The 24432-nt window shown below is 48.4% G+C and overlaps 10 protein-coding genes across 10 annotated transcripts; 5 read left to right on the forward strand and 5 right to left on the reverse strand.

The window, feature by feature from the left end:
* Window positions 1-414: 414 nt before the first annotated feature.
* Window positions 415-2466, reverse strand: CTRU02_200593 (alcohol dehydrogenase; the record flags this gene model as incomplete). Its single annotated transcript, XM_036718602.1, has 2 exons — window positions 415-2341; window positions 2402-2466. The coding sequence occupies 2 exons, from the start codon at window positions 2464-2466 to the stop codon at window positions 415-417; spliced, it is 1992 nt and encodes a 663-aa protein (XP_036589602.1).
* Window positions 2467-4076: 1610 nt separating this feature from the next.
* Window positions 4077-4767, forward strand: CTRU02_200594 (uncharacterized protein; the record flags this gene model as incomplete). The annotated part of the gene is made up of 3 exons (XM_070203715.1): window positions 4077-4205; window positions 4328-4466; window positions 4541-4767. The coding sequence occupies 3 exons, from the start codon at window positions 4077-4079 to the stop codon at window positions 4765-4767; spliced, it is 495 nt and encodes a 164-aa protein (XP_070062297.1).
* A 254-nt stretch (window positions 4768-5021) lies between these two features.
* On the forward strand, window positions 5022-5994 carry CTRU02_200595 (uncharacterized protein; the record flags this gene model as incomplete). The annotated part of the gene is made up of 4 exons (XM_070203716.1): window positions 5022-5047; window positions 5105-5443; window positions 5501-5568; window positions 5627-5994. The coding sequence occupies 4 exons, from the start codon at window positions 5022-5024 to the stop codon at window positions 5992-5994; spliced, it is 801 nt and encodes a 266-aa protein (XP_070062298.1).
* A 995-nt stretch (window positions 5995-6989) lies between these two features.
* On the forward strand, window positions 6990-8109 carry CTRU02_200596 (flavonol synthase flavanone 3-hydroxylase; the record flags this gene model as incomplete). The annotated part of the gene is made up of 2 exons (XM_070203717.1): window positions 6990-7223; window positions 7279-8109. 2 exons carry the CDS (start codon window positions 6990-6992, stop codon window positions 8107-8109), a joined length of 1065 nt encoding a protein of 354 aa, XP_070062299.1.
* A 621-nt stretch (window positions 8110-8730) lies between these two features.
* Window positions 8731-10292, forward strand: CTRU02_200597 (methyltransferase domain-containing protein; the record flags this gene model as incomplete). The annotated part of the gene is made up of 9 exons (XM_070203718.1): window positions 8731-8847; window positions 8916-9058; window positions 9117-9158; window positions 9216-9279; window positions 9343-9370; window positions 9426-9438; window positions 9490-9579; window positions 9636-9978; window positions 10047-10292. The coding sequence occupies 9 exons, from the start codon at window positions 8731-8733 to the stop codon at window positions 10290-10292; spliced, it is 1086 nt and encodes a 361-aa protein (XP_070062300.1).
* Window positions 10293-11047: 755 nt separating this feature from the next.
* On the reverse strand, window positions 11048-11887 carry CTRU02_200598 (zn-dependent hydrolases of the beta-lactamase; the record flags this gene model as incomplete). Its single annotated transcript, XM_036718605.1, has 1 exon — window positions 11048-11887. One exon carries the CDS (start codon window positions 11885-11887, stop codon window positions 11048-11050), a length of 840 nt encoding a protein of 279 aa, XP_036589605.1.
* An 859-nt stretch (window positions 11888-12746) lies between these two features.
* On the reverse strand, window positions 12747-14196 carry CTRU02_200599 (riboflavin transporter MCH5; the record flags this gene model as incomplete). Its single annotated transcript, XM_036718606.1, has 4 exons — window positions 12747-13295; window positions 13364-13946; window positions 14016-14049; window positions 14106-14196. 4 exons carry the CDS (start codon window positions 14194-14196, stop codon window positions 12747-12749), a joined length of 1257 nt encoding a protein of 418 aa, XP_036589606.1.
* Window positions 14197-15097: 901 nt separating this feature from the next.
* CTRU02_200600 (isochorismatase family) lies at window positions 15098-15733 on the forward strand (the record flags this gene model as incomplete). Its single annotated transcript, XM_036718607.1, has 2 exons — window positions 15098-15493; window positions 15548-15733. 2 exons carry the CDS (start codon window positions 15098-15100, stop codon window positions 15731-15733), a joined length of 582 nt encoding a protein of 193 aa, XP_036589607.1.
* Window positions 15734-15963: 230 nt separating this feature from the next.
* On the reverse strand, window positions 15964-16458 carry CTRU02_200601 (uncharacterized protein; the record flags this gene model as incomplete). The annotated part of the gene is made up of 1 exon (XM_036718608.1): window positions 15964-16458. The coding sequence occupies one exon, from the start codon at window positions 16456-16458 to the stop codon at window positions 15964-15966; it is 495 nt and encodes a 164-aa protein (XP_036589608.1).
* A 1585-nt stretch (window positions 16459-18043) lies between these two features.
* On the reverse strand, window positions 18044-18788 carry CTRU02_200602 (uncharacterized protein; the record flags this gene model as incomplete). Its single annotated transcript, XM_070203719.1, has 3 exons — window positions 18044-18205; window positions 18253-18387; window positions 18444-18788. 3 exons carry the CDS (start codon window positions 18786-18788, stop codon window positions 18044-18046), a joined length of 642 nt encoding a protein of 213 aa, XP_070062301.1.
* Between the last annotated feature and the right edge of the window lie 5644 nt (window positions 18789-24432).

Raw genomic sequence — 24432 nt, forward strand, 5'->3', positions numbered from 1 at the left:
GCGTGAATTAGCTAGGAGTCTAACAAAGTGGGAGTTCCAAGGTAGATGATTGTGGAGTTAAGTGCCCATTTGGGGAGAAAATGAGCATGTTAGTTTTGGATACAACTTGCATTGGACTTCATGCCATCACAGTGAGCCATACCACACAAGCTAATGATTTTATACTTTATTTACAAATGCCCTGGTAAAATAGTACACTTTAATCATACAGACTTAAACAACGGCAAAGCACCAGGGTAAATCGCAAAGGAGTACCGACAGTCTCCAGCATCTCCGCCCAACTCCAAATGACATGGGTGTTCCCTACCCTACAAAAAAGATCCCTGAAATGCTCCCTCTGGTATAATCGTCCTTCTCATTGCATCAATTATGATCCTGCCACCGCGCTCAACTGCAAAACTAACAGCGTCCCCTTTATTTCCCAAGAATCACGTCCGCTGCCTTCTCGCTTGCCATGTAAACAGGCACCGCGATGTAGTAGCCGGGAATCTTAGGGAACACAGAGGCGTCAACCACCCGCAGTCCATCCACACCTCTGACCCTGAACTTGGAGTCCAATACGGCATTCGCGTCGCCATCCTTACCGATAGGGCAGGTACAGCTGGCATGGTGTCCCCAGGCCTCGTTCCTCACAAACTCGGGCAAGTCTGCGTCAGTCACATTGGGCCCAGGCCAAACCTCGGTAAACCCTCCAGTCAAGGGCACCACGTTCTTGAACATCTTGCGCGACAGCAGCATGCCCTCCACGACCGCCTGGATATCCTTGGCGCCGTCGGCCGCATTCTGGAAAGAGTTGAAGTCGATCTGCGGCATGTCTCGCGGGTCTGAGGAGCGCAGCTTCACGGTGCCGGCACGGTTGCGGCTGTGCGCCTTGAGAGTGATCCACGACCAGTGGCGAGCGTCCTTGGTGCCATCGGCGGAGTATCCCGGGTAGTAACCAGGGAATGCCACCGGCGCGCCGGCGATAAAGAGGTCGGGGTCTCCCTCGGCCACGGTCGACTTCTTGACGATGCCCAACGAGATGCCGTTTGAGCCGTAGATTCCAGGAGAGCTCCCCTTGGAGGTGCCCTCTTGCCACTTCTTCAAGCATGGATCGTCGGTGCCAGAACGGAAAAAGGTGCAGTCCTTGGTGATCTGGAAGTCGGTGGGCGTCTCTCCGATGACGGTTGTCTCGTAGCGATCCTGCAAGTTGGTGCCGACACCAGGCAGGTCGACGACAACGGGGATACCGAAAGAGGTAAGCTCATCCTTTGGGCCGATACCGCTGAGCTTGAGCAATTGCGGGGTGTTGAAGGCGCCGGCGGACACGATGACCTCCGCGGTGGCGTTAACGGATCCGGCGGTACCTGCGGCGCCGCTGCTGGATCTGGGGTCTGCACGGTATAGACTCTGGCCCGTGAGGAAGTCGACTCCCACGGCGCGTGGCTTCGCTCCGGTACGATCGAAGCGCACCTTGGTGACGAGTGTGCTGAGCTTGATGTCAAGGTGGTACTTCCTGGTGCCGTCGGCGTTCTTCGCGTTGGCGGTATCCAGGACGAACTCGCGAGGTCCAACGCGCTTGCCGCTATCGACGGCGATGGGAACCTGGTACAAACCCTCGGAAGAGTCTCGGTTGGGTAGGTCGACGTTTAGGTCTCGGAGGAGGACTTCGCCAAGGCCTTGAATGGTCGAAAAGATCAGGCCGATGAGGTTCTTGCCCATGGCCGAGGCGGCGGAGAGAATGACGGTTAACAGCTTGACATCTTGAATGACGAGCCCCAGGTCGGTCACAGTTGTTGTAAGCCAACCGCTGAATCCATGCCCAATGACGCCGTTGGGCAAGTACTCGGCGTTTTCTAGGCGCTTGAAATACTGGCGCATGTTGGAAGCACTCCAAGAGCTGTCGCCAGTCAGGCTGGCAATGCCGTCCCAGTCAGACTTGTGCGGATACACAGTGATGAGAGCGTTGTGAGATCCGCAACCTCCTAGAGTGCCGGCTCGGGGGTAGAGAACACCGAGCGGTGTGGCGCCAGCGGGCGGGTTGAGGCCGACATAGAGCTCCCCTGATGACGTGCGATATGTCATCTTGGAGTCTTTCTTTTGGGCGTCGAGGTCGCTGAAGTGGTTGACGTAGTAGTCCCATCGCATGGGGTCGTACTCGGTTGACTGCAGGTTGAGTGCTGGCACCTGGTACGGGATGGAGTTACCCTGGTCGTCGCCGGCATCGATGAGCAAAACCTTCTTGCCGGCGATGGCAAGTCGGGCGGCGAGCGGCCCACCTCCCGGGCCCGAACCGACAATCACATAGTCATAGGACGTGAGAATGTCGGTTGACTGCCGCGAGTAGAGCTGTTGGCTGGGGCTGCAAACAGAATTCCAGTTAGCACAAAGTCAGATTGACACTGTCAGATGTTAAACTCACACAGCAGAAGCTGTAGCTACGATGTAGCTGAGCAGCGCGTTCGTAACTTGGAGAGTCCAGCGCATTTTGCCGTGAAGTTTTGAAGCAGGTAATCCGAGGGCTGTAGAACCGAGCAACTCAAGAAAACGGAAATCCCTAGATGCCAGCACCTCCCTGGCTTTAAAGAGTCCCCATGGGAATCCCCCTTTCGATCGTCATGGGCTTAATCGTGACACAAAAAAAAAACACAATCCCCGCGACTTTGATTAAACTTGCCGCCCCTCGTCGTCTATTCCCCATATCTGGTGTGACCTGCTGCTTCGCTGCATGCACATTCTGATCCTGTTCAATTTGACCGATGCTATCTAAGGTAACATGGCCATCATGCAGCACGAACTCAGCCTACCGTCGTCGGCCGAGAGAACGATTAAGGAAGGCAGTGTGGAAGCCCCCCCCCCCCCCCCCCCCCCCCCCAGACGCACACGGAGAGAGCGATGCCATAATTGAGAGAACACGAGTGAGAGGGCAGATTCGGCATCGTGCGAGGCCCCAGGGGGAGAGGGCCGCAAATAGGGCACATTCCGACGGACGTGAACTTGGAATGGCTATTGCGGAGAAGGATCAAATCAAACTACCCTGCGAATAGCGGCGAATCGGGCAACTCGGCCGATGCGGGTAGGAGGTCCGCGCATTAAGGGCAAACAGGGCTCCTTGTTTTGCGGGGGATAGTTCAGCCTTGATGGGAGACACCGAGCGCGCTGGACATGGGAAGACGAGGGCGAAGCATTCAGGAGTTGAATTATGCATTAACTACAGTCCATGCTCCTTGATAATCTTGGTTCGTTGGTCATACCTCACTTCAAATCCTGCAGGTTGACGAATTCAAGCAACCTTATACGAGGTGATTGCTAGCACTAAGCACACGAGCTAGTAGCAACATGACACGCGATTCATGACCCTGGGCTGATCTTGTATCAGTCACATTCAGCTACCCACCTAGCTCACTGAAAATTTGTGCCTTTTGTTCCAGACACCATCCCTGTCACTCCCTTCTCTCGATTCGGTTAGCAGCATCTCCGCTGCCGATCAGAAATGAGCTTCTTGCGTTGTCCCATGTATGTATCTTGCGAGTTCACCATTGAAATGTCTCAAAACCACTCATTAAATTGTTAGAGAGAAGAAGATTTATGAGCTGTGACGGCTTGAAATCGATATGTCCACGGTATCTCTTCGCTATGGTTGCACCTTTTCTCCTCTCCGCCAGTGGCTAGTAACTGAACATAGTAACTGAACAACTTTGACATATATCTGAATAAGCAACTTATGAAGGAATACTCTCGCATCAAAAATGTTCAGAGAAGCGACATCGCAAAGTAAAATTTTGAGACATAGGTCACGGCACTGTTCCCAGTGTTTTGGTCAAGCCAGAGTCTCGACTGCCGAAGTGAAAGCCTTCTAGAAATTTTATCATGCCATATTCCGTTTTCGGCGAACAAGAACCATCGCCATGCGACCTATTGCGCCATGTGGCTTTCGAGTGTTAAATCTTGCGCTATGGGATGTGGGAAGGGAGTCTTTATGTAGTGCATGCTGCTGTTCCTGCATGGCATCTCTCTTTGATTTTCGCCATCTTCATTTTAGCTTTGCCCGCCAACATCTTTAACCACTGGACGTCACATCGTCTTATTGTTAAAGAATGCAGCGAACAATATGGATCACAACGGCGGGGCTGTTCATCATTGTCACCCAAGCTACCGCCCAGGTCACCTCAAGGTCAAGCCCACCGTCAACAACAGAACTTCTTTCTACAACTCCGGGGTGCGCTGTAAGTAATGATCCTCGGAAATTTATCACACATTTTGAGTTGGTTGAGCGTTGTACTCTGTCACTTAGGAGCGGCCGCTTACACATACGGACACTATCTGACATAATTTCAACCATATTTAGATACCGTGCTTCGTCGAGGGGTATCACACTGGCAACTGCACCATAGGAGATCTGACAGACTGCATCTGCACCAACATCCCGTTGCAAGCTCAAGTGTCAGCATGCGTGCAGAAGTCGTGTGAATTCGAAGACCAAGTTGGTAGGTCTTTTGATATTTCCTCCCCGTCTAAGGCGGTTCCGTGGCTCAACAGCTGACATTACATTGTGACGTAGCCTCCGCTCACATATCGCAACAGCTCTGTCGCGGTTACCCAATTCCAGATCGTCGGAATACCTCGAGGATATTTTCTGACCTTTTGCCTTCAATCAGCACCGCAATTGTGGCTCTCCGATGCATAGCAAGACTGAAGGTTACGAGCCATTTATGGTGGGATGATTGGACGGCCTTGGTGGCATTGGTATGTGATGCTTGTCAACGGGCTCCGCAGGTCATTTACTAACATCAGTGATTGAACGGTATAGTTCTTTTTACTAGTATTATCCGCATGTGGATTCGCAAGTAAGTTGGAAAAACATATTCTAAAAGATAATTCTTGCTGATAAGAATACGTGCTAGACTCTGGGCTGGGGTTTGGTCTTCACTACTGGGACATAGAGCCTGGTAAAGGGAAAACCATCTTGCAGGCAAAGCCTCCCCATTAATGCCCCATCCTCAAAAACGACTACTGACGATTCTTGACAGACATTTTATGCAATGCAGATGGTGTACATATTCACGCAGTAAGTGCCACTCATTGGTATCATCAACTAGTGACCTTGTAGCTAAGTGCGGATTAGAGTGGCTGCTAAAACGTCAATATGCTGCTTTTACTCGCGCGTATTTACCACTATCACGAGAATCCACCTAATTACGAGAGGATTCATTCTTTTTTTACTCATTCACGGTCTTGTGTTTACATTACTTATCGTTTTCCAATGTCTACCTGTGCAGTCAATATGGGACCGCTCGATTGAAGGCCAATGTCTCAACATCTCAGCGATTGGCTATGCAGGTGCCGCCTGCAGCATTCTGGAAGATGTCGTGCTCTTTGTCATTCCGATTCCGGAACTCTTGAAGTTACAGTTAAGTAGGAAGAAGAAGATTGCTCTGGTCTTTATGTTTAGTGTGGCCTCGTTGTAAGTTTTCCCGGTAGAATATTCGGGTCGTCGAGGTGGGCTAAATTAGTACCACAGCGCATGCATAGCCAGTATGATACGTCTAAAGTACATGGTCTCGTATGCTAACACGTATGACGCAACATGTGTGTTAAAAATCACTTTATCGGATATTATATATAATGTACTAACTATCTGTCGCAGGGGATAATGTCGAAATCGTATTGTGGTCGTCTATCGAACTCAATTCTGCCATCGTTTGCGGCAGTCTTCCAGCACTGCTTCCATTGTTCAGAATTGTTTCTGGATACTTCAGCAGAATTATGACAACTATGCAAAGCAAGCATCACAGGAGACCAGAAGAACCAATAGATGAGGGCAAAGAGAGCTTTTCGCAGGCCTCCGGTACATCGTCCGAAGCAAGTTCTCCACAAAAGTCAATTCGGGCGAAGACTTTTGGAAACGTTTCAGCAGCGAATGATTTGCGGATTGTTGGTCATATGAGCGCTAGAACAGATGGCAGGGACGATTTAGAACACCAGGATTGGATCACGGGTAGGTCTACGTCTTGAAATAATGATAATAATAATTAGACGATCAAAATCATACATTGCGAGTTGGTCATGGCAGTGTACCTGTGGTGGTTTACCAAACCTAGTGATTGCAATTAGTATAACTAGTTTGATATGCCACTGCAATCTCTTCCATGGTTCAGCGCGTCCGCTAGAGATAGGCTTAAACCTTCAGGACAAATACCACAAATCCACTGGCTATTACGCTGAAGACTTCATTGATGTTGTATACAAACTTCGAGCTAACCGGTTCAAACTACCTAGTACTCGTAAGAAGGCTGTGCTTTCGTAACAAGCATTTCTACTTCTGCCTAGACATGTCGGTAGACTTGTCACTGCCGGAGCCGAAAATATGAATTAGCATGATGGAGTAAGAAAAACGCCTGTTTTAGGAGTGAACGCACCGCAATCCTTGTCGCCAATAGCAAGCAGTTGAGGAATGATTAGGATAATACAGACTTGTCGTCCTAGGAAGTGACAACGATACACTTGTTCAGTGGGGGAGGTATTCGCATGAGCTGACGAGAAAATAATAGGTAAGTGAACCTCAGCTGCCTGCGATAAAGAGCTCAAATTATTGTAGACCTGACTTCATTTTTCAACCGCTTAAGAGCCTACAGGTAGATACAAATATGATGGAGTGACCTCGGATTTCACTACAAATGATACAAAGATCATGAATGCCTCTGAAACTCCATCGACTCGATAGTTTTTCTGGTGTCTTTCACGAGACTACGATTGTGCTTGCACTCCTAAGATTCCAGACATCACCCTTGCCAGCCAATCGCATAATTTCTAAGGCAGATCTAGGCGCAACGCTTGCATGTGAACTACACCGAGCGCACATCGACGTCATCTGATCAGTCCGTCATTCTACACAAGGCGGGGATCCAGGATATCCGTAGAACTTAAACCCCTGAACTAACAAATGCATCTAATTTGTTCTATTATCCCTCCTTGTGTTTATTACTGATCTCATTGATTACTGCGACATTATGGATGCTGCCAAAATGAGCGGGTTACAATCATTTGAAAATGCTGGGCCAAATCTGCGCGATGACCAACCCAGCATTCCGCTTGTCGACCTGGCAGGGCTCATGACTGATGCCCAACCGCAGGCAGCGCTACAAGCGGGGAAACAACTGGTTGAAGCTTTCAGAAATGCCGGCTTTGCGTACATCATGAATCACGGAATACCGCAAAAGACAGTGGACTCGGCTTTTCAATGGGTCCGTTCTGCCAAAGATCTAGATTTCCATCGAACGCTAAATTCTGAATTTGATACAGAGCAGAGAATTTTTCGCGTTGCCATTGGAAGAAAAAGAAAAGGCACCCCATCCACCAGAAGGCTGGTGGCACCGGGGTTATTCAGGCGTTGGCAGAGAAAAGGTCACACAGATGTTGTTCGAAGCCGACGAAATAAGCGAGCGTCGAAAGATTCCCGACTTTAAGGAGTCATACGAGATCGGCCGTGAAGATGACGATCATCTACCCAACATTTGGATCCCTGAAAGTTCGTTGCCCGGCTTCCGCTCCTTTTTCAACGAGTTCTACGGGGTCTGCTACGAACTCGAACTTCGCTTGCTCCGCGGCATGGCTCTCGGCATGGGTCTGGACGGGGGTTACTTCCAGGGGTACCATGTCAACAAGGACAACCAAATACGGCTTCTGCATTATCCACCGGTCAATGAGCAGCAGCTGCTCATCGGAAAAGTCGAGCGGCTTGGTGCGCATACTGATTTCGGCTCCATGACGCTTCTTTTCCAGGACGAGGTCGGAGGACTGGAAGTTGAAGACCCTAACAAGGCTGGCTTCTTTAAGCCAGTACCGTACATCCCTGGGACGATCGTGGTGAACATTGGCGACTTCATGCAGCGATGGAGCAACAACACTATACGGTCGACAATGCATCGCGTACAGGCACCTCCATTGAAGGACAACGACAGCGGCGATCGCGTTACTCGGGCGCGATTTTCGATACCGTATTTCATTGGTGCAGATCAAGAGAAGACAGTTGACTGCATCCCTGGGTGCTTCGGACCAGACAGGCCGAAAATGTACGAACCCATCAATAGCCGGGAATACATAGAAAGGCGCCTGAATGCCACATATTGAAAATAGGGCGGGAAAATATACGACCACGTGGATTTCATATTTCTTAATTTGAGTATTGGGGTCCAAATAGTCTCTAGCACCTCGTCTACCCATCGAATAATCTTAAATGCCAAGCTCTATTCGGCTATACGATCCTGCCAGCATTGCTTTGCGTAAAGAATCTTCGTTAAAGAAGACCCTCTGCAGGCCTAGTATCATGCGTGCGTATCGATCTCCGCTCAAGGCTACCATCTGGTTGGCCAAACCTGCGTCGATCTGTAAACCCTTGGCCCTCATTTTGGTGGTGAAGATTGAACATGGTAGCATTCAAATCCCTTGGTCAGCGGCCTTAGCGCTCAATGACACGTAATAAAGTTGGCACTGCCGGCAGATAGTCAAGACTCTTCCGCGATGCGGTGAGAACAACGAGGGTAGCGCCGAGCGTTATCCGCTGTGGGGAGCTTCTGTGGCTTCCTCATATAGGAGGGACAGGGACCAGGGAATATTCCTCGTGGCCCGTGGGAACACGTTCCGCGCTCTTTTTGTTTCGTCAAAGCTTCGACTTCCTAATTCCTCCACCACTCGAAGCCGGGGATCCGACAAACGACAAACACATCATCACAACGACGACGAGGGATCAGAATGTGTCCCGAACAAGACGACGACCAGGCGAACGTGGAAGCCCAGCAGGAGCAGCAGGAAACGACAACGGCAGCAGCTGGTATCCTTCCGGCTGAACACTGGGTACAAGCGGCACGAGTCAGTTTCATCGGCGGGTCAGCCGCACCCCCAGGATTGATGACCACGATAATTGACGCATGTTCTAGGAAGCTGCTGAGGACGAAGACAACGACTCAGCTTTAGGTGAAGAGAATGCCAGCTCAACGGCATCCATCACGTCTACCATTCTCGAATATAGGAAGATTCATGGACGGACGTTTCACGGCGAGGTCGGAAATGCCCAATACTGGTTAGAAGCTTCATGTAGGGGTCAGGCGTCTCTAAAAACATGCTAACTTGTGCTGAAGGGGGAGCAACGATGAGCAGCAGAATGAATGTTGGGATATCAAGTAAGTTAATGCGCTTAAAACGGCGTAGTTCAGGCCATTTCAAGCTAACAAGCAAAGCCACCATCTTCTAACCCTATCATGCGGAGACCGACTTCACTTGGCACCCCTGGATAAGACCAAGGTACGATGCTCTTATCTACTACTTTGTTCAATCCTTATTTGTCTAATTGTGTTGTAGCTTAGTAAAGCACTTGATATCGGAACAGGAACTGGTAGGTAACCATTAAAGCTTACTGGAAATAACGCTGACCGACATGATTTTTACAGGTATTTGGGCCATGTGAGTGCTTACGTGCTATTTAGATGTGGTATAACGACTAATTATATATAGCGACTTCGCTGATGAAAACCCAGAATGTGAGGTAACTGGTACTGATATCTCTCCCATTCAACCCAGTTGGGTCCCCCCCAATTGCAAGTTGTGAGTCTCAGGGTGAATCAGTGCTTGAGCGAAAAGTATCCACTAACTCAGTATAGCGAGATCGAGGACTGCACTCGTGAGTGGACCTTTGCTCCAGAATCTTTCGACTACATCCACATCCGTTTCCTTGTCGGAAGTATCGAGGACTGGCCGGCACTGTTCAAGCAGGCCTACAAAACTTTGAAGCCCGGTGGTTACCTTGAGAGCTTCGAAGTTTCACCTGCTATTTTGAGTGACGACGACACTGTCCCAGAGACCAGTGCACTGGGCCAGTGGGGAAAGTTTTTCGAGGAGGGTGGTCGGAAAATGGGCCGCACATTCCGTGTTCTCGATGAGAATCTTCAGAAGACCTCGATGGAAGAAGCTGGTTTTGAGGAAATCACTGAGTGGAACAACAAGGTATGATACGGTTTCTGTTGATTGTCCACTTGCCATGGCACTAACCATGCTGACTTGTTACGACGCAGGCACCCATCGGCGTCTGGCCTAAGGATCCTGTCAAAAGGGAGATAGGCGAGTGGGCGCAGTTGACACTCCTATCCGATATTGAGGGCTACGTCCTCTTCATGGCTAACGTCATGTCTACTTGGTCCAGGGAGGAGATTCACGTCTATGCTGCACAGCTCCGACGTGAGATCCGGTCGGGTAAGTTGCATGGATATTATCGCCAGAGAGTTGTTTGGGGAAGGAAGCCTCTGGCATCTGAGCAATAGGATATGTGTATCAAGGTGCATCTGCTTTGATTAGCGCTAGCGAATTACAATAATCGGTACAATTGTGCCTGGGTGACGCTATACCCCGTCTGCAGTGGCGTTATTCCTCCATGAGAGCCTTGCTTTTAATCAACCCTTCTTTCGTCTTTCTCTGGGTAAACAAGAACATGAGCATGACTGATGCAACAACTAAATGACATATTCTTCCAGGTCACACTGTTTGCTTCAGCGTTTGAAGCTGGCCTCTCCGCACAATACCCTCAATGCTATCGATACGGTGAGACTAAGTTAACTGAGGAATAGAGATGTTTGAGGTAATTCATGCCCAAATTCCCGCCTTCACAGCCAGGGATACTTCCGGTACACTCTACTCCTCTTACGGAATCAACAGGGAGATGGCCACGCATTGGTCCTATGCGTAACTGATTCTCCAAGTCGCTACCAGATATGCTCAACATATTCGGTATGAGTGGCATGAGTTGACGGTTGCAGGATTAGATTGCGAAACCCAGAAGAAAACGGGTGGAATACACCAACGTATTGCTACAAACAATGTACCTGTATGTGGTGTCTATTTGTAAATCTCTTTTTTCTTCAGAGATAAAGGGGAAGGAATCCCTTTCTCCAACTTTGATCTATCAACAAGGAAATGAAGGAGGGCCAAACGACACCGTTGTTTCCTAGGTACATGGTTGCAAGATTCTCTCAAACTTGGTTAACCACTGTAGCCCCGGAGTTGACTTCGATCCAAACCCTTAAGCAGACGGCCCAACCAAACACTTTCGCTTTCCTGGAACGAGCCAGCAGACCTTGTCCTCCACTCCGGCCTCTTCAAAGGCCTCCTTCAGCTCCTTTCCATGCTGAGTAAAATGCGCCCAAGATTCATAGTGAATGGGCACAAGAATGTCAGCTCCTAGCTTCTTAAAAAGCTGCGCTCCCTCTTTGCCTCCCATGGTGATCTGAAGTGGCTCATCGCGTCCTGTAACGGGGAACCTGGCGTCACCAAGGTTCATCAGCGAAATCACAATGTGAAAACGCTTCGCAATCTCATCATGCTCGGGAAGCAGGATGGTGTCTCCGGTGAAATAGATGGCGTTAGGCAAACCCTCGGGGCTCATTCCGAAATTCTTGGTCGAGAGAACGAACCCAGTAACCTCTCCGTCAAGATGAACGCAAGGGACTCCGGTAATCTCCCACTCAATGCCATTGATAGCCATGATAACAGTCTCCCATGGCTTGATGCCCAAAACGCCTGGTCGAGGAGATAGATTCTTCGCTCCGTCTGGTGTGGTGATGACTCGGCGGCCATCCAGAAGCCTTCGACCCATCTCGTCCAAGTTATCGATGTGATCCTCATGGCTCAGAAGAACTACATCGATCACGGGTATCTTGTCGAGTCCAAGTGCCGGGCCTTCAGAGACCTTCAAGACAGTCTTTTGAGTCCCCTTCGGCATGACATCGGTGATGTCATACTCAGCGGGGGCTGGGCAGAAAACCGGATCGGTGAGGAAATTCACGCCGTCAATTTCAATCACAGACGTTGCCGTTGTGATATGAGTGATATGAACGGTGCTTCGGAAAGATTGAGGAACCATGATGTTGAATGAAGTCGCACAGTTTAGCGAATGATGAGGGGTTGAAGGTATTTGGATACTAGTATTTGATTCTTCATGAACTTCTATTTTTGAGGCGACGGTAAAAGTCTATCTCTTATACTCATTTTTCTAACAACTGAAAGGTTTTCACTGTCTAGTAAAAACCCATGATTTGTAACAAACAGTCAAACCAGTGACTAACTTTAGTCTTAGTGAGAGGAGATTATTGTGTTACAGGTTATTGATTTATAATATTTGACTGCTTCTTTACTGTATCCACCAAACGGCGGGCTCAGCTAGGGCTCCAAAGACAGGGTAGGTTTAGTAAAACATCAAAGTTTCAATCTACCTATAACCCTGGTCTATGGCAAACAGTGGAAACGATGCCGTCTTTGATTTTTAATTACTCAGGCAAATTTGGTCTCTAGAATAATCTGAGATCGGGGTATTCCGCTCACTCTCAGAACACGAAGAATAATTCGATTTAGAATTCTTCTACTCTTTCCCCTTAACCACAAAGACATACCTGACTAAACGTTTCCGGTGTAATTTAAACGATTTGTGAGGCTGCCATCACAACCTGATGGTTACATGGTTTTAATGTTTTTGCTTCTGACTTTTAGGCAAGCCGTTTACAATATCCCAACAAAAGTTTTCATTTCAAGTGTAGATAGTGATAATCAAGATCTAAAGCTGGTGCTACTGTACAACGATTCTCCTTGATCTCCTTGCCCCCCCGTCAATTTTTCGCTCACTTCTAGCGTCTGGAACTTCAACCTGATTCAATATTGCAGGTCTTGTCTCTTTCCTCCACATCCATGAACTATTTTTGTAGTATTACAATGACCAGATAATTGAATCACAGTTTGGTGAAGAGTTCTTTTCCCAGTTTTCGCCGCCGTATCTCTCGTGCTGCAGAGATGAAAATGCCTCCCAGTAGCAGTGCACTACCTGCAAAGGCTTGAGCCCCTACGTAAGAGCCACTAGATGAAATAATAACGCCAGAGATTGGCGACCCAATGAGAGCGCCGATCCCAACAGCAGCAAATATGAGTCCCATTCGAGAACCTAGTTGAGACAAGTCCGAAGTCAAGGATGAAACTGCAGCAGGGAATAACGCCTGAACACCGCCTATCGCCAAACTGTAGAACGTGACCCAAGCGTAGAGTCCGCCGATCGAATGAACCGCAATCCATGTGTACAAACATACTGAAGACGAGAATACCAAGATGATGAAAGTGTTAAGGGTCCCAATGTATTTAGCTAGGACGCCGGGGAATACTCGGGCTACAAACCCAATGCCGTTGAGAACGAGAATGAGGTCGAGAGATTTCGTGTATGAAAGACCGAGCGTTTCTTTTGCAAAGGAAGTCAGGAAGAAAAAAGGCACGAAAACGCCTAAGAATGACTGGAGTGAGTTGTCAGCGGCTTTTTCCTTTTAGGAATTTCACCACGGTTCTAGTTTCAGAGGCTTACCAAAAACGCGCCAAGAGTATATAGAGAGAACTCAGATTCCCGAAAGGCAGTCCAGTCGATGAATACACGTGGTTTGGCGGGCGGGATCCTTGTTCTAATGCATAGCATGGCAACAGCTAGTGTTCCTGCCTCAACAAAGCCAATTGATCTCATCGTCCAACCAAAGCCAACACTAGGGAGGAGTGTCCTCGCCATGCCGGGGTATATAAGACCGCCTGTGACGCTGCCGCATGCAGCAAGACCGAGTACCAGAGGTAACCGCCTTTTAAAATATGTGGCGATGACAGCCATGGTCGGTGTAAGCAAGCAACCATTGCCTAGTCCAATACAGATACCCTGTGCCAGCATCAGCTGCCAGTATTGGGTGCAGATGGACGCCATAAACGTCCCGAGTATAATCAGAGAGGCCCCTAGGTTTGAAACCGCGTGGAAATGACCGGCATCGGTGAGTCGTCCGCTGGCTATGCCACTGAAAAATAGCAGGAATACGTTTAGAGAGCCAATCCAAGAAATGTCGGAAGATGAACGATTCAGAGTTGAGATGTAATAGCTCTGGAAGACGCCGAATGATATAACCAAACCCCTATGATTTGAGTTGAGCATTCTTTTTCATTGATCACAAATATCTTTAGTTAAGTTTGGAAAAGCTCACCAGGTATTCATGATAACGAAGAAACCAGCGACAACTGTAATATTCCGTCATTAGCCTCTGAATTAATAATACCTACAGGTGTAGACTCACCAGACAGCCAGGCATATAGTCCTCCATCGGGAGGTTCAAGTGAAAGACAGTTTTCAGAGCTCGAAACTTCTCGCAGCCCAATGTCTTCCATAGTCTCTTCGCGGCCAGTAGCCTCTGGTTCATAGTTGACAGCATGGTGTGAAGAATCGTTTGCTCTGGGGGCTTCAGGAGCGTACGGTCCGCCTTGGATATTCCTCGGTGCAGACATACTGTATCAACAAGATGTACTTCAAAGCGATTGACGACTCAGATTGTCGCAAAAGACACTTTCGGGTGTGTGTAAAGTAGATCAGTGGATATCTCGCTGTGTTGGCGTACAGAGTCTAGGAGCAATTGTTACTCTTTGATACTCAATTTTGGATTCCACTTTCGGCTCAAAAAAATTACACATATCGGGCTAGTACAACTCTCCGACCCTATGATATGGGTCCGCATTGTACGGGAAGCCTCGGGTCCTACAATATACGCTAAACAATAAATTTCTTTTCACTTGAGCCTACTTGAAGGCACGATACTGAAGTCTCTGGATTTGTAATAGATATCTTTCTGTTACACTAGATTACACTTGGCAGGCTCCTGTTTGCTAAGGTTCAACTTCTCCATTAATAGCTTGGAGAGGGTAGATCCAGATGCCTACATTAGTAAGTAGCAAAGAAAGATTTACAATCCTGCTACTCACGCACCATTTTCTGATTAATCAATGACAAATCTCATGCTTGCAAGCGCAGTTGACTTGACTCAGCCGTTTGACCGTTGTACTGGGCCTGCAATTTGACAGCTTGCCAAACCCTTCAGGAATGACGTACCAAAAGACCATTTCCCAGGCCCACTTCTGGTTCTAGAAGCCAGTCTATATGACACATATTTTCTGTGTCCCCTTTTCCAAAACCTTTATATGACAGTGGGCACAGCCTTCTGAGTGTTCGATTTCCTAAACCATTTGATCTTGCCTCTAAACACACCCTTCTCGCTATCAAACCAAATAAATCAGAATGTCTTCCGCACTATCCTTCCGTCAGATTCTGGGTGCTCCGTCAACCTCCGCAACCACTCGTGATAGCGCACTCATTATCATTGATGTTCAGAATGAGTACGCAGTTGGAAAATTGAAAGTCAGTGACGTGGAAGTCTCTCGAAAAGCCATAGCCGCATTGCTCCAGAGATACCGCGACGATTCCGGCGAAATCATCCACATTGTGCACGACACCCCAAACGGGGCGCCTGTGTTCACTCCTGGAACTGAACTTGCAGAGGAATTTCCCGAGGTACGCCCCAAGAGTGGCGAGAAGGTGATTCACAAGCTTCATCCCAGCTCCTTTGCGGGCACCGATTTGCAAAAACATCTGGAGGCCACCGGCTTCAAGAAAATCGTCCTCGTGGGATATATGGTAAGTCACGCACTCTAAACTGCACGATCTCGATACTAATCCCGCCAATTTCAGGCCCATGTTTGCATATCGACGACATCTCGCGATGGCGCGCGTCTGGGATTTGATGTTGTGGTAGCTGAAGACTGTGTTGGTGATCGGGACATTCCTGGTGTCACTGCTGCGCAGCTAACAAAGGTTGCGTTGTGCGAAATTGCTGATGCCTTTGGTACTGTTGTGCAGAGCAAGGATATCAACTGAGGCATGAAATAACGATGTTCCTGCCACTCCTGCGTCCAAGTGCGCCCGAACCACCCGCCGCCCTAAGACCGTGCGATCTTGGGTGAGCAAGGCATCGTTACATCATCGTTGAGATCAACAGAGTCAAACAGCTGCTGCAGGAAGGGATATAGGCAGCTCCTAATGGCCATAGTAACAACCTTGGGGAAATAGAGCGCGTCAACCGCCAAATTTAGAAGGACTCAGACGTTTCAGAACCAAAGTGGATCTATGAAATATCCTTCCATGCCCAGCACCTCATCGTCGCCTTTGCTCCATCTGTGTCTGACGGCACCCGGCGGGTGCTCTTGAGCCCGGTGGTCGCCACCAGTTGTACGCCAACACGCCATGCTCTTCCATTGCGGATCGTCGGGGGAACGGCATTTTCCGAGTTGCTTCCATGTAATTACCGTCACCGACCATTGCTTGCGCTTGTAGCACCAATTGACTTTGATTTGAGCGTCTGTCAGACACACAGGACAGGATAGTATGGTACCAAGCTCCAGGTCAGCAAGGAACTTCTTGGGTGGCAAAGTCTTGCGATACTTTGCCTCGGAGCGGCAAAACGAGATTGACAGGGAGTCGTTAAAGTCGGAGCGTGGCTTGCCCCATACGTTGCGGTGATAACAGATCTCGCCGCCGTTTAGTCTGAAAAAGCGGTCAATATCATTCATATCCCCCGTCAGATGATATACTGTTAGGTCCATCAATAGGAAGAGCTCGTCGTCGATGATGCGTGCTCGCCAGCTGTATTTAACATGTACTCCTGTTGAATAGGAGGGTTTCTCCCCGTCCCTGTTGAGTATCTGAACCGGGAAGCCATGTGCGTCTCCGTATAGATGACGGTTCATTACCAGTCTGACGTGATGATAATATAGCCTCGCTATATTATAAAGAGGAGAAAAGCTAGTCATGAAACATAGCCTTCTAGGACGAATATCCCATTTCCATGTCGGTTCCAACCAATGTCGTCCCCATGGATGAAGGATAACGCACTTCGTGCAATACATAAGGTGGGGAATATCCTTTTCTAGTAGTGTAAGGAATGTCTTTTTTGATTCAATGCTTTGGAATGGCAAATGAGGAAAATAAGAGACGTAATATAGCCGACAGGTTAAAGCAAATGGCAGGACTGACTCGGGTTCCAGGTAATTGAGGATGAGGAGTATGATTTCTGGAGGTATTCTGAGGGTTGACGTTTGTTTCAACGGGCGCCTCAGATGCCGCAGCAGACGACGTATGACGCGTAACACGCCCATCGTGAACGGAAAAGCCAATGAAGATTGTTCGGAGTACGTTTTTGTTATGGCGGAGCTTTCCGTGGATGCGTTGCTGGCATTGGAAACACTTCACGTCGGCCCAGATGGATAAACCGTTGAAATTAAGGTTGCTCTTGAATGAGGGGCGGTCTTTGATGGGCGCATGACGGTCATCGAGAGGTTGCTGGCATAGGCGTTTTTGTTGCGATGGGTTCTTTTCGGGGCTATTTATGTGTTGGCGGGGGCACCTTTTGGACGCCAGGTACTCAATGGTGTCACACCTTGATAGCTTGTGTCGAAATCTCGTTCGTGGAGCTACATCAAGGTGAGTAACTGGGCGAGCCGATAAAGGAGTGTAGTGCCATTTGTGAATAGTTAGTCGTACAAAACATGAATCATTGGGGTATATTTCTATGCAAGGTCATCTCCATGCCTCCGCCGGTCGTCAGGTTTGACTTAGTTACCAACATGCATGATCAATCAGCATTTTGTTGATTGACTGAAGTCCCTTCGTATCTGTAAATCAAAATGGAATCCTTTCTCCTTGATAACTTGAACAAGTCGGCGGCACCAGAGTTCCATCCTCCGGTCCCTGGGAGCATAGGTCTCTATCATCTCGCAAGAAGTTTTCAGCGGGAGGATAACGGAACCTGGACCATACACCTTAAACTGGTCTTTTAAAATGAATTCGATGCTTCTAACGTTCCAGCGCGCAAGTCGAATGATCAAGTCCGTGCTCACAAGATCGATGAGCCCTTCAGCCCGAATAAAAGGTACGAGAGATGGGTATTTTGTGCTAAGTGCTATAATATTGTGGGCGCATATCATCTGGAACGTCCAAAGATGTGTGAAGAAATTGGCGGAGTTGATGTTCGCAAATTGGATTGTCATTTCGTCATTCTTTGGGAATATCGGAAGCCAATACCGGCCTTCAATACCTGCAAGGAGGGCAGCGCCATCCAGAGACAGACAAATTTTTGACAAGTCGTTGAATATTTGGCATACAATCGTTGCGGCTTGGTCCGGTACAACATTACTTAAGGCATCCATCCTTTCGAGAATGGAAGTCAGAGGCAGGGCTTTCGTGAACAAGCTTTGAAGTGGCGACGGCGGATGCCATGTAAAGGGTATTGTCGTCCAACAGGGGTCTGACAGGAAACTCTTTCGGCGACTTAGAAATGCTTGGAGTACCTTGCTAATGTCAGCGGCGGAAGACTCCAGTCTTAGATAACAGTCACCTACAAGAACTGGTCTGGCGCCCACGAAAAGTTGGTGTGAGTCGCCTGAAGCATATGTCTCGGGGCCTTGGAGACGCATGAGCCCGTCTATGCCCTTGGCATGGACAAAAGCACCGTTCGGGGTAGTAGGAAATAATGCCTGCTCTCATCAGCATGTTATGAGCAAGAAAAGCGCTGAATTATTGAGGAAAGTACCTCTGACACGAAGAGACACATCATGTTGGCAATGAGCAGGTTTGGTGCCGTGAGGGTAGACGTTTTTAGTGCATGCCTCAGTGATTCCAGAGCAGCAGCTTCGGCCGTTAATGCATCGGATATATTTGCCATGCCATGCTTACCTCTAGCAAGTATAGAAACTGCCAGTGCTTTGACCGAAGGAGCCAGATATTCGTCTGCTGCAGGAGTCCTGGCGAGCTGGGGAAGGATCTCAATCCAACCACCGCATACTCGATGCGAGAAGTCAAATTCTTGGGTAGGATTAAGACAAGATACTTCGGCGGTAGGACAGAAGTTTTGCACCACAAGAGATATAATATCCATCAGTGGCCATGGTAAAGAGCGAGATACGGAGTTGTCCTGGCAATGACTTTGAGAACCCTGTACCACAGTCGACTGCCGTCCACGCTTCTTTTTTGCTCCGCTCAACGAACGTCTCGGGTTAGATACTCTGTCCAGATGAGGGTCATAGACATGCGGAGTCCTAAAAATGAGGTCATAACTGTACCCCCCACAATGCCTGGCAGAAAAGTCGCATTGCGAGCAAGTAGGCCTTTTGCCATCGCACTGTTGTCACTTGTAAGCTTTCACCCAGCCGAAGGCGTCACGGCGCTCTCAACTCACCGCCAATTTTCTAATTCTGCAGGTATGGCAGGTTGTAACTTGCCTGATCTTCATTGTGGTGCTTCAGGTGCTCATCATTTAGAGGCCACGTACAGAGGAGGCTATGCCATTGCAATGGGAAAAGATCTTGGCTTGACAGCCCGCTCCAAAGGAGTTACGATAGAGTAGTGGACACCCAAATCCCTAACGAACGCTAAGTTGTTTTCGGTAACTAAACCCGCCAAGACTTCACGCACGGTCTGCTTTAGTGTCATGGCGCAGAAATACCCACTCCACCACACTGGGGAATTAGCGAGTGAAATGTCTTGGCGGGTTTTGTTCCCCTTTAAGGCTTCGTTCCTTATGCTACCCCGATTTATCTCCTTTACTTTCCGTATACCCGTATATGAGGCCTGATCGATTAGAAAGACGCATACGTAAGACCAGTGAGCTTAGTTGATTTATAAGCTCGAAAATCTAATTTTCTTTGTAAGCTGGGTTTTGTGCGTGGAGAGATCGGCTGCTTAGTGAGACTGTATTGGGGGGTTTAGCAGTTCGTTAGCGGTTGAACCGCAAAACACAACCACGCCCACAGCTGGCTCCATGGGTCTTCTGATTAGAGGCTTTCGCACCTCTCAAGAGGCTTGGGATAAGACTTCATGAGTGATTCGGTCTGATCAGAACAGTAGAGTGTCCCCGTCAACTTGAAGCTTCTCGCAGTGTGCTAGATTGTGGCCTCGACCCTCTGATCAGAGTGATCATAGATCTCCTCGATAGTGGTATCGTATTACGTGGGAGCAAAAGACTCTCTTTGCTAGATAGATTTGAAAGTGTTAAGAGGAAAATAACTGCGCTGCGTGCGCCTGCCAATGCCAGGGCTGTCCCGTCCAAGTTTGGTCTATCAAAAAGGAAGCTGCCGCATGCCTAGTGAAGCTATCTTTGCTGCCCTTTTGATTTCCCTTGAGTTACATAATTAGAAAGAAAGAAGTACTCCTGATAAAGATGCCACAGAGGTCTTAATCCTGTTACAATACAAGCCCGGGGGTAAGGGGAGTCTTAGCGCAAGCTAGAAACTGTCATGTGTTTCTTTTGAATACTTGGTTACCGGACACCGGTCATGATAGACATCGGTCATGAAGTTACTCTGCAAATTTACGTTTCAATTCAGGTGGACGAGACCAATTACCACGTGTGACTAGCTCAACAGTGTCTTTAGGCATATGGCTCGTACATGTTGCTGTTAGACCTAGGATAGGTCTTTAGCTGATTATTACCGCTTTTTTTGTCGCTTTGTCCATTCTTCGTAAATTGTAATCGCTCGGCCCAGCGTACCATGACCACCAGAGGATACCAAGTTTGTTATTTACGAGCATCCCTTACACATAGCGAGGCACAACTGCCTGATTCTTGAAGTGTCCGGTATGTTGGTAGTTTCACTCTTTTCATCGACCATATTTCTGCCACAAACTGGTTTAACCGTGGATAGTTCTTAGTCCCGTTTGTTGTCCAGATAAAAATTGAGCCAGAATTAACAGGCGGTGTGGATTTGAATAAGAAGGTTGCCTGTTTTTGGACTGTTCATAGTACTCACTTCGAGATGTTTATCTCCAAGCCTGAAAGCATCCTTACACGCTACAATGAGCCCGCCCTTCTATGCAACCTCGGTGGGTGTGGTGAGCTCCTCCAACCTGTGACGAAGAATGAGCCCGCCTAGGCCCGAACTTTACACTTTAGTATTGCCCCTTAAAAAGAAGATATCTTGAAGAATTGAGGGGGTTCATCACAATTCCCGAGGAATTCGACACCATGGCAATGTACGCAGCGATGTTGATTGATCTAGGACTGACGGCTGGCTCTAAGTTGAGACACGAACATGAGGCCTTTTGGAGACGCCTTGAATGGCGTTGTTATGCGGGATGTCGAGTCGCAGCGAGCGTCAAGACGCTTCATCAGTTGAAGTATTAGTTGCCCCTAGGAGCGTGCCCCTAAGTGTGGTCCCGTGAATGACTCTACAATTCTCGGTGGGAACTGTCGACTGTAGAGTCACCTGAGCACTAATACTGGCCTTGGGCTTGGAAGTAGCAAATAAATTGGCAGTTCGCATTGACTGATGTTTGATATGTTACCTGGACTTCTGTTTTGGTACTGTGCATTGCGTGAAACGAAGATTCCTCATGTCGATGAACTGAATGCGACGAAAGCTGTTAGCGGGGTCTTGTCTGTAGGCTTGTAACTGGTGTTTCCATTCTCAGTCTTAGTCTACTTGTATTATGTATCTGCTTTCCTGTTAACTCTAATGCTTGGTAAAGCAGCTAGTATCACTTGGTAACAGGATCCTGAGAAACTTTGATACAGTTATGCGAGCCAGAGCGTTGACAACCGTCATTGACCGGACATTTTCTACCTCTATGATAAAGCAGGAATGCACTTGCATTCTTTTCTGATTTACGCGTTTTTTGCTTTTTGATCTTTTACATAACCAAGACCGCGACTTCCTTAACTTTTGCGTGCTAGCGATTCGACATGGGTGTTGCACTAATTGTCGTAGCAAAGGCCTGCATTACGGTCCTAGAAATGCCGCTGAGAGTTAGCCAGAGCGTGAATATACAAGAATCTCTGCCGTGGAATTATGAGCTCCGTACTTCCGTTTCAAGGTCTTCATCCCGTTGTCCTGCATGAGCCAATGCAGGTTCAGTGACATGCCTGCACAGCTCTGGCGAAGGCATGTATATTTCGGATTTAAGCTATCTTTATTATTATAGAGCTACATTAAATAATCCCGAGATACTGCTTTTTCGACTCCTCGTGTGTTTACTCGTCTGCAGCCGTTAGTGGTCAATCGAAAAATGGTTCCAGGTCCGTTGTGGTGGGTACCGGGTACATGAAGTCCCCACGCTCCTTCGGCTTCCGAAGATAGTCGGCGGACATAGCTCAGTTGGGAGAGCGTCAGACTGAAGTATGGGTCCCAGGACCCATTGCAAACTTCAATCATATAATCTGAAGGTCGTGTGTTCAATCCACACTGGCCGCATCTTCACTTTTGTGCTCGCAAGCTATTTATTTTGAGTGCAACTATGTTTAACTTTTTACTTTTCTAGATTTACTGATTGATCATCTAACTTGTCTTCGGGGGGGGGACACCTAACATTTCGTGCACACTCTATGGAAATCCACAACAGAATTTCGCAAAGCACCGCATATAACGGCCACATTGGAAGTTGTAAGAATAAAGACAGGGTTCTCTTACCCATCTGCCAACTACATTTTACCTCAACTAAAAGGCATAACATCTCAATATACATGGTTAATTAACACTCGGCAACCTATAGATATAGACTGATGTTCTAGCTCCAACTCTATGGATTGATCAATCCACCAATACGATGCATGCAACATTAACCCAAGTGAGTCCGTATGGAAATTTTCGCCTCTTTTATGGGTGGATCACTTGGATGCCGGATTCATACTATCAAGAAAAAGCATGGTTTCTTCATGATCCCCTATATTTTATATAGTATGTAAGCGTGTCACCTTCCAGCTCTGTGAGACGACCCCTGCAGCGGATGCACCAACAGCACCAGAGGATTGGGAGTCACCGTGCCATTCCCGCAGATCTCCCCGCATTCTACATGTCGGTGTGCGGCCTGTTTCCCGCCACTAGCGGGTTTGCTTTACCAGGACTGGCGGATATTATCGCGTGGCCGTCTCCACGCTGGCGGAATTCGGTTTTGGGCCCAGAGTACATAATAGCGGTTTGTCGGCCAGTTCCTTCATGTCCGGGGTTCTGTTTTACGTGGTTTTCGCCAACTTGCAGTAATTTTCTTGAACGTCGTTTCTAAATAGATTCACTTTTTTCCTCATCGACTGGAAAAAATCCTGCTTTTCTATCCATCTGCTCTTCTTCAGTTGCGCTGGTGAACACCATGCCGTGGCCGCACTGGCTCAGGCCTGCAGCGTTCTCTCCGTCATGGGGGGTTACAGTGGCCTCCGGTTCGTATGCCTAGCTACATGCACCGCCAGTGTTCGTTTGGCTTAGTTTACCGGTCGGTGTCAACTTTGCCTGGCAGCTCTGGCAATGCCCATCTGCTCTCACAACAAGCTCTCGATCATCAGTCAACTTGTCATCATCGGTCTAAACGCGACAATATTGCCAACGAAATCGGGCGTTGCCAGGCACGAACAACGGTTTTCTTCCTTCCAAGGTCAGACATGCTGCAGTGAGGCTCCAAGTTGCCCTCAACACGAAGTGGCCTGCTTTCGGGGTCAAAAGATGATCCCGTAAATCTTGTCGTTGTATTCACGATTGCAGGTCCGCATTTTGTGGGACCTTTTCTTTCGCATCGCCGGATGGTTCACTCCCGTATGGGGTTTCCTTTTCTTTACAAGCCCCCGTGTGTTTCTTCTCGTTAAACCTGTAACTGACTTACTTGGTAGCGATGAAGCTTATCAATCATGTTAGAACTGTCCCGCGGGGCTTTGCGATACAAGCGTCTTGAACGGGAAATATTTCCGCCCAATCGCAGATGGCCCATATCGACGGTGATATGGCATATTTTCAACCGCCTCGCCTTCCGAAAAGATTGACCGGCACGGCTCTTTCTCACCAATGTGTCCTGTCCCGATGGCAAGAAGCAACCCAGAGGACAGACATGAGCGAAATATAGGTGCTCTGCTGCCAGAATAAGGCGGGGGGCCTAGCAGCATAGACCTTTTTTATGAGGGGGTATGATCTTAGAGACCGACTGACTGAGGGGTTGGTTATTATGGGTAAGGTAGAGAGGTGTCAAGAAGATGCTCGCAAATATAACCAGTCCTGGACACTCGGTGGGCAGGAACACAAAACAGGCAGTCAGAACTCAAAGGTTCAGCTCGACATCATATCCGACTTGGCCTACAACCTGCAGCTAATACGTTTTCGGCATACACACGCTGGGGTTGCATCAATTCAAACACAAGGCGAATACGGTGTGGTTTCCGCGTGGCGAAATAATTGCAAGGCTGCGGGAGCACCCGTCCTGTGGCTCTGGGCACAAGGAAGACGGCCCTTCGGAGACGACGGAGCTTTGTCTGCAGAGACATTGAGGACACACGCAGGACGCAAGTCGCTGCATCAGACTATTGCAGTTCAGGTCAACTTCAGCGAGGGTTTCCTGCGCATCGACGCATCTAAAGTTTCTCGAAAGGGTTTTGGATGACAGGAACGATCGGCGGACATTTCGGACGGACAAGGATGGTTTAATGGCGCGGCGCAACCCTCCTACAGCAAAAAATTGGCGTTTGGAGGGGACCCCCTCATTTCATCTTCTGGTGGACTGAGGGATGCAGCAGACTTAATTGGACAAAGGGGGCGGCCAATTTTGGAAGC

Source organism: Colletotrichum truncatum (assembly GCF_014235925.2).
Source record: "Colletotrichum truncatum strain CMES1059 chromosome Unknown Contig_0001, whole genome shotgun sequence".
In the NCBI taxonomy this organism is placed as follows: domain Eukaryota; kingdom Fungi; phylum Ascomycota; class Sordariomycetes; order Glomerellales; family Glomerellaceae; genus Colletotrichum; species Colletotrichum truncatum.